The 9,546-nt window shown below is 31.4% G+C and overlaps 1 protein-coding gene across 1 annotated transcript in view; it reads left to right on the top strand.

The window, feature by feature from the left end:
• Window positions 1–9,546, top strand: part of LOC110033248 (beta-glucosidase 12-like) — a 13,999-nt gene extending 4,453 nt beyond the window's left edge. Inside the window, 12 exon segments of the mRNA XM_020737172.1 lie at window positions 375–433; window positions 574–649; window positions 6,592–6,669; window positions 6,750–6,771; window positions 6,773–6,823; window positions 6,953–7,208; window positions 7,512–7,627; window positions 7,733–7,950; window positions 8,565–8,596; window positions 8,686–8,788; window positions 8,865–8,973; window positions 9,095–9,546. Coding sequence (XP_020592831.1) covers window positions 375–433; window positions 574–649; window positions 6,592–6,669; window positions 6,750–6,771; window positions 6,773–6,823; window positions 6,953–7,208; window positions 7,512–7,627; window positions 7,733–7,950; window positions 8,565–8,596; window positions 8,686–8,788; window positions 8,865–8,973; window positions 9,095–9,260 — 1,286 coding nt within the window. The 3' untranslated portion in view covers window positions 9,261–9,546.

The following is a 9,546-nucleotide window of genomic DNA, read 5'->3' as shown; positions in this document are numbered from 1 at the left end:
TATATATATATATATATATATATATATATATATATATCATTATCTATATCTATCTAAGTGAAGTTCATTGTAAGTCCCATCAGGTCACGGGTTCGATCCCCCGTGGCACGGGGTTCTCGAATAGTTAAACAGATGGCGTGGGCTCTCATCATGGGGCTTTGATGCGCATGAGAAATCGATATTTGAGTACCAAATATCAATTTCTTTTTTAATATATATATATATATATATAATCTCTATCATAATTGACTTTTTATGCATCTCATTTATGAGTCCTAGTTATATACGAAATTTTCCAGGAATATTTAACTAGTATGAATTTTTAATTTTTTATAAGTTTTTGATATACTGAACGCATCCTCAAATGGATGCAGAAAGAATAGCCGACAGAAGCACTGGTGACGTAGCCGTAGATTTCTACCATCGTTACAAGGTACTTCAGCATGATTGCGTCAGGCTAATTCCATCAGCAATTTGGTTGCCATTGCTTTATAGATTAGGCTGTATTGATAACTGATGTATGATCACGTGTCCCTCTTAATTACTCTGCTAATAGATAATCTTAACTTGCAGGAGGATGTACGGCTGATGAAGGATTTAGGCTTTGATGCGTTCAGATTGTCGATCTCTTGGTCCAGGATTCTTCCTAGTAAGTTAATGATATGCTCGAATTTTCCTATTGCCTGCATAATGATAACAATAATATAATCTGAAAGAGTAAACTTAATATAATTTAAAAGATTTAGTTAAAGTATGTATAAAGAATGAGAATCAAAAAATAAATTTTTTAGATTAGTATAGTTAACATAGATAGGTGATATATTTGGATAAACTTTTTAATGTATATTGTGAATATATGATCGACTTTAATGATCTTAACATTATAAATAATAGAAATTTTTTTTTTAATTTCTACGTATTAGTAAAATGGAAGTTGAGGAGAATTTAAGAAAAAGAAGGTGTGGAAAATCAGCAGGATCTGATGATATTCTAATAGAAAGTGTGTAGAGGTTTAGGAGATATGGACAATTGTCAGCTTACTAAGCATTTTAGTATTAATTTTAAAAGCAAAAAGTTATCCTAAGTGTGGAGAAATAATCAATTGATTCATATTATTAAGAATAAAAAGTATGTATAAGAGTGTTCAAATTATAAATGAACAAGTTAATTTGTGATGCATAAAGTTATGAGACTGAGTGATTGAACATAGACATTTATTGAGAAGTTTGATGGAGAAGTATAAAGTAAGAATGATCTACATATCTTTTTTGCTTATTTAGAAAAAAATAATGATAAAATTTCCAGAGAAAAATTTTAGAAAATTCTAGAAAAGAAAAGTGTTCATGTTCCTATATTCAAGTTATTGAACATATGTATGCTAGAGCTATTACTTAAGTTTGAACACAAGGAAGATTGACCAAGTAAGCCATACTTTGCAGAAATTTAGCTTATTACAGATGGTCAAATACCGTTATTAATAAAAATCAAACCGTAGAAAATATATTTACCAATCGTGTACCTACGGTTTATTCAACATAGCAAAAACACTTGACATTAATAAAATAACTATCGGATTTATCGACGGTTTATATTTACCGACCGTTATCCGATGTGTTGTGCTCATCGCTATTGATACAAAACCATTGTATATTTAATCGTAACTCGCCCATCGGTTCTTGAACCGACGCATGTAGACATTGGAAAAGTTGCACTTCCACCAGAAAAGTGTCGCGCTTCAATCGGTAAAGCGTCACACAACCGTTGGTTAACCTTGATAAATTATCGATGGAAGTTTCCATTACAAAAGTGCAGCACTTGTATGGTCATCGCTTGTTCGATACATCGTAGGAAAGCCGTTGACGACCTATAGCATCAACAAAAAAAAAAAATTAAAGCCATCCTTTAGGACTACTACAAATTACACACCTTATCGTACAAGTACAATCTATATACAGTACAATACAATAATGAAGCTAATTAACGCATCAACCATATGTAGAAATTTAAGAAAAACAACTGCATTAAACCAAACGAAATGAAAAATAAAAAAAATTATTCGCAATCAATAAATTGTTTAACATAAACAAGCATTAAAAAAAATAAATTATACTCATCCGCCTCTGTCTTCTCCTCATCATCACCCTCCTCATCCTTTTGAACTTGTTGCTTCCCTTTCTGTAGTTGGGAACACAACACCGCTTCTCTCTTCTTTTTTAATATTCTGCTTCATCTCCGATCTCAGTGCGTCTAGGCAGGTGGCAACCCTGGCATCAACCACAGCGGCAACCACTTCTTTTCACTTGTTGGAGGAATGATTCATGCAGTCGACCCAAATAAGTGGGATAAAAGATTTTTGTTATTGTTTTTGTTGCATTATTTATCTCCCAATCTTATGATGAGTAGGTTCATATATAAGAAAACATCATGATAAAATGTTAATTCACGATGGTCTTAACGCATTAGCAGATATTGGGTCGTACTTTAATTTTAATTGTGAACTCATTTGCGGCCATAGGTGTATAATAGTATGTAAATAACAAACATATATCATTTTGGGCCCTCATTACTTTTAACTCTCAATCTCTCAAAATCTCTAATCCTCATGCCAACCCTAATCCTTCTTCTTCACGACCTTCTACTACCACTCGTGCTATAATGATGAATGGTGATTTCTTAGAGTTGTGGTATTCTGCTTCTCAGACACATAGAAGTGCATCTCATCATGTGCTACCTACCTGCCCCTCAACATCATCCCTCCTCCTCACGATCAATGCAACAACTTAGGTTATTATTGATGTACTTGTCAATCTTTTGAATCATTATTCTACTTTGTGCCATTATCAAGATAAGATTAAAAACACTATCAATTTCAAAAAATTTTAAGGTCTAAAAAAATTACTATTTTAGTTATATGTATCGATAGAGTAGCACTCATAGAGTACCATTGTACCACACATGAACATGATTATTAGAAATTTTAATATCATCTTATGCTCCTTGGATTAAAGAGGGTTTTATAATATAGTTTTGAAACCAATTGAAAAATAAATCTTTTATATTGTTCTTTAAGAGTCATATTTAAAGTTTTAAAATACTTTAAAATTAATAAGAAATAAATTACACCATGGAATTATGTATAAAGCATGCCAAAATTTATGGTTTATTAGATGAATAAACTAAGACAACAGATGATTTGATATTATGTCACAGATTATACTATGTTAAACTAACATATGTTTAGAAATGATCTGTGTTGACACAAAGAAAATAACATGAATATCATATATTTAATAGTTAGATAAATCTTTATAATGTTTATGCGAATTTCAACGAAACCTTTAAATTTCTTAAAACGGGCTTACTTTAGAGTTATTTTATTAAATACATGAGGATTAAATGAAGGTCGATATACACTAGTTAGACAATAATACTAACCTAATTAATGAACTTAAGTGTGTAAAATCTATTATCAAATTAAATTAACTATTTTCTGTTTCAAGTGATGATGAAAATTTTCAAACAATTGAAGATGTTAATGTTTTTTTCTATCAAAAAGAGTTTAGAAAAGATTATTATGCTTGATTTGCTCAAGGTGAATCATCAAAATACTGTGAAGTCAACACCATAAAAAGTTTTAGAGACTGAACCTTAGATTAATCTAGTCGAGAAAACTTGTGGTTCTTAAATCAATGGTGTAGATATGATTGGCATGTACATGTCTAAAGTTTAGGAATCACCAAATTTAGAAGCAATAAATTTTAATAATTTAACTTTAAATGTTGATGAACATTTAAGGCATGACTGCAGTTATTATTCAAAAGTATTAGCAGTTGCCTTGTTCAATTAAAAAGTTGAAATTAATGTCAGAAAAATTTGTCATGAATGCAATGTTTCCATCATTAAGTCTACATTTTAAAGGATAAAAGACTAATTGATGACATGCCTATATATCTAAAAAAGGAAAGATAGATGAAAAGCTTTGCCTCAAGGCTAAGAAAATTAATGCATGCTAAAATTAATTATATGTTGTTCTACTAATAGTTGATCAACATTTTAGAATGTTCAAAGTATTAACACCCTCTACAAGCATAAAAAAAAATTCATGTAGTCAACAAAAGAATGCTCTTTACATGGTACTCTATTATTTTCTTTTAATACCAATACTCATACAAATATATATATTTCAACTTAACTACAATTTACAGGACATGCTAGGAATAATTTTCCCTGGAGTGTAATAGAGTGTCTTTTTGGTGTGGTATGGAAACATTTTAATTGCGCCTATACATAAGGAAACATTTTGATTGTACCTATACATCACTCACTTCTAAAGTGCTTAATGATTGAATTGGATTATGCTTAGATTGGTATAGTTCTTTTGTGCATTCTAGTTTTCCATATAAATGTTGTCTTGTACAAATCATTTTGCATAACTTATTATCTTGGATTTGCATGAACATCCTCTTATCATCATTAATATTTCATAAACTAATAAGGACTATAATAATCTTAATGTATTATTTTACTAGCTTTGATTGATGAACCAAAACTCTTTTGAGATAATAGAATGCTTACTCATTATAAGCATAAGAAACAAAACTTTCAAATGAACGCGATTGTTGAGTAGGTAAGTACAATTTTTCGGGTTATGTTATATTGCTTGGATGGAGTTTATATGTGAAATTAGGATGCTCATATTGCATAGACCTTATCAAAGCATTCATATTTTTGAATGATTGTTGAGCAAACTTATTAACTGTCATTAATAATTTTAACCAATACATCAACTTTATTTGTGGCAAAAGAATAAATTCAAAAGATGAATACTTAAATTGGATGCTTCTACACCATGACATCCTTGAGAGGATATTCTATTTGACCTTAACAAATTCTGTGAAATATACTAAGACAATATACATATGAGAGGGCTATATTCTCAAAATATGAAGGGGAAGGTGCAACACATTATGAATTTGAACTAAAAATAATGTTGGATGCTATCGAGGGACTAATTAAAAATTGAGTGTATGGCTTTTGTGGTTTTGGTAAAGGTAAAGCATTTGAGAGGGTCCCATCAAAATCATAGGGACTTGCAAGAAGAAAATTTGGTGGGGCAATTAATCATGAAAGAGGAGGTTGAATAGATTGTACGCTCAATGGTTGTAGAATTATAACAACATTATGCTTTAGGTGGTGGAGCTTGTGCAGTGAAGAAAGTTGTTGAGGATCAAAGAGAGATAGGATGATGAAGATGATGACGACAATGAAAAGAAGAATGAATAGATTTCCGCATCCTTTATTTGATTCATATTGAAGTGGCCGGTGTTCTATGCAGATGATATTTTATATGTAGATTGCTAATTGGTTTATGTTTTTATGCTTAATGTATTTAGTTTGTTTATTCATATAAGACTATTGCATGAGTGTCATCTTACGTAGTTTAGTTGTAGTGATATTGTAGCATTGGTTTGTTTCGCATTTAACTTTTTGTCATGGATTTTCAATTGCTAAAGGTCACAAAAGAACATTTGCTATCCATTATAGCGACTACATACGAATATTGATTGATCATTTGCCAACAAGTCGATCGTCGATTATTCTCATGATTAGTGTGATTGCATTGTTCCGATAGGGCTCTGATTACATTTTATTGACCATTTAGTTGTGGTCGTAAAAATAGTTTGTAACTATGAAAATAACGACCATTTGAGCGACCGCCCAAGTAGCAACAAATATCGAGTTGCTTTAAAAAACTAATAGTTTTGCAACAAACTAATCAGTCAAAAAACTATAATATTATTAGAGAAAATGGGAATAAATCATTAAAAGCAATGACTCATATAACATCTAAATAGCTAGAAATGGCTTCTTTTTTTAATTTGAGGAAAAACTCCCTATCAGGACTATAATACATAAGTATCCACCAAATTACATGTTCTATGCTCCAATATTTTTGTACGAAACCTCCAATGGGTAGGGCTGTCAAAAAAGCTCGTTGTTCGCGAACAGTTCGTGTTCGGTTCGTCAATGAGTTCGTGTTCGATTCGTTCGATAAGTAAACGAGACAAACGCGAACAAATTTTTTTCGTTTGGTTAGTTAAACGAACCAAACACGAACAGTAATGCGTTCGTTCGTGTTCGAATCGTTATTGTTTGAAATATAAAATAATATAAAATAATTATATATAAAAAATTAATTATATTTTAAAATATTAAATTTTATAAATTATAATATATAATAAAATAATAATAATAATAGTTATATAATTAATATATAATATTATTTTTATATATTAATATTAGGGATGTCAAACTGGCTCGTCGTTCGCGAATAGCTCGTGTTCGGTTCGTGTTCGGCTCGTTCGTTAAGACACGAACACGAGCTTATTTCAAACAAACTAAATTTTAAACGAACATAACACGAACACAAGCTTTGTTCGTTCGTGTTCGGTTCGTTTACACCCCTACCAATGGGGGAGATTATTAGGTAAATATAACTCACAAACTCTTAGAATTTTACCATTATTAATTACAAGGATAAGTACACCATGATTAACCATAATTTCTCGTATTTTCTGAGCCAATTCACAGATGGAAGCTTGAGCGGTGGAGTAAATAAGGAAGGTGTGAGGTATTACAATAATCTCATCGATGAGCTGGTAGCCAACGGTACAGATTCAACCATCACAAATTATCAAATGTACTTAATTTCTTGAGTTAATCACCTGCCCTTCCCTTTCTATTACTAGACATAAAGCCATTTGTGACGCTCTCCCCAAGCTTTGGAAGACAAATATGGAGGTTTCTTATCCCCACAAATTGTGTAAGTACATACTCATAAATTATTTTTCTTACATTTGGGAGAATGCCTACAATACAAAAATCTAAATGCAAAAAGAAAGAGACTGCAAAAAACAATCAAGCACTCACTATATAAATTATAACTTGTTAGGGATGATTTTGCAAATTTTGCCGATGTTTGCTTTCCAGAGTTTGGTGATCGAGTGAAGCATTGGATCACTTTGAACGAGCCTGTGACATATACTCTTTATGGTTATGCCTATGGATTTTTTGCGCCACATCGATGCTCTCATGGGGCTGCCGGATTATGTAGTGCTGGCAATTCTGGCCGCGAGCCTTACATTGTAGCTCATCATTTAATACTAGCTCATGCGACATCAGTCAGACTCTATAGACAGAAATATCAGGTAAGACAAATACTACATGTTGCAAGAAAAAGTTACACACAAATGTATGTATGCATGTATTATATATGCATATGTACACATAGATGTATATATGTATATTTGTATATACATACATATATATGTATACGTATACACATATACATGTATACGTGTATATACGTACACATACATGTATACATGTATACATCTATATATACATCTATGTATGTATGTGTGTGTGTGTGTGTACACAAACATGTATACATGTATATACGGACACAGGAAAACGATAATTATGCTGCTGCTGATATGTTGTTCCTGCAGGCATATCAGAAAGGTGAAATAGGCATAACTCAAGTTACCTACTGGATGGTACCTTATTCCAACTCCAAGGCCGACAAAGCAGCGGCAAGCAGAGGATTAGATTTCATGTTTGGTTGGTAAGTTTTCATACATATTACTCTATTCCTATGTATTTATTCATTTTGATTTTTCTATTGCTCATCAGTTTAAAATTAGTAAAATTATTATAATGATTTTGATAGGTTTATGGATCCTTTAATTCGAGGAGATTACCCAAGTACCATGAGGGAACATGTCGGCTATCGGCTACCAAAATTTACAGCGGAGCAGAGCAAAATGGTCAATGGGTCATTTGATTTCATTGGGCTGAATTACTACACAGCTATTTATGCTAACCATAAGCTGTATGCTAAAGGATTGAACCCCGGCTATGACAGCGATAGGAATGTTAATCTTACATGTAGGCTTGTGTTCTTCCTCACATAAATTTTTCTAAGTGAATATATTTACATTTAAGTTTTAGAAAAGTTTCTTATATCCTATATGTTAACATATATTTAAAGCAATTAGTATACTAAAAGTTAATATGACTTCATTTAAATCAATAAATTTAGTATTAGAGTCCTCATATCATATTTAGCATTCATCTATACCAAGCTCATATATCAAATATTTCACATCTGACTTAGAAATGAAACTTTTACACAAAATAACATAAATGGGTCAAATAGATAATGTAATGATGAAATTGTCACACCTTGAGTCTGGAAAACATTGCACCCTGACAGCAGAAGACCTTAGAAATAAATAAGTAAAACCTTATTTTACATGAGAAAATTTATTCAGAAGCACTTATAAATAATATATATTAGCATAAACAAAAGAAAATTAACTTTATGTTAAATAAATAAATTTTTTTGTTTGAAAAAACACATCATTGTGACAATAGCATTTGAAGTGCCACTAATTTAAATGTGAATCTACTTTGAAAGTATTGCATTTTTTTTAATTTTTTTTTAAGGGCTTAGTATTCTAACTAATGTCGAGTTAAATGTTTTGCTTATCATAATGCAGCCTATCGTGAAGGCATTCCCATTGGTCCGCAGGTGCCTAAAATTTTTTTCCTATTTAGCTTTGTCAAATAACAGAGAATCATGATTTACGACTGAACAAATTTTTTTGAATTATATTTTAGGCAGGATCAAGCTGGCTCTACATCTACCCAAGAGGGGTCCACGACCTCTTGCTTTACACAAAGACAAAATACAACAACCCAGTCATTTACATTACAGAGATTGGTATGAACTTCTAACAATAGAACTTTTTTCATTCAACACATTCATACGATATTAAGTCTTAATAATATTAATGTAGGTGTACCTGATATTTATAATGGAACCTTACCAATTGAAAATGCTTTGAAAGATGATGTAAGAATAGAGTACTACAGACAACATCTCTTAAACATTCGAAGGGCTAATAGGTTTGCAAATTACTTGTACTTGTTTAGTTAAACTCTTACGAACCTCATAAAAATGAGATTTATAAATCTAATATGTATGGTTATTTGATTAATGCCATGATGTTTGTGTTGTATTGTTCAGGAAAGGAGTAGATGTGAGGGGCTTATTTGCATGGTCTTTGCTTGATAATTTTGAGTGGACAGATGGATACACCATCAGATTCGGACTTTGTTATGTAGATTACAAAGATGGCTTGAAGAGATACCCAAAGAATTCAGCACTTTGGTTTAAGAGAATGCTCTGTTAATGTTGTTTCAGTAAGAAGGAGAAGAAGGCTAAATCGAGAGCAACGAATTAGTTCATTTCATTCCTCTACGAGTAGAAGGAATATCCAACATTCCAAAAAATATTTTTGGTGGTGAACCCAACTTCTAATGTTTGCATTATCAAGTGGAGTTCCAATCCCATCATGATTCATGAGATATTTTATCTAAATTTGTGTTTAATAATTTATTTTAAAGTGTATGACATTATCAAATTGGTTTTGAGATTGTTCAACTATTGGGGTAAATCCAGCTCTTGAAATATCAGCT

This window comes from Phalaenopsis equestris, unplaced genomic scaffold, assembly GCF_001263595.1.
Source record: "Phalaenopsis equestris unplaced genomic scaffold, ASM126359v1 Scaffold001116, whole genome shotgun sequence".
NCBI lineage: Eukaryota > Viridiplantae > Streptophyta > Magnoliopsida > Asparagales > Orchidaceae > Phalaenopsis > Phalaenopsis equestris.
Note: the sequence above shows the minus strand (reverse complement) of the source record. Positions and strands in the feature narration are given on the sequence as shown.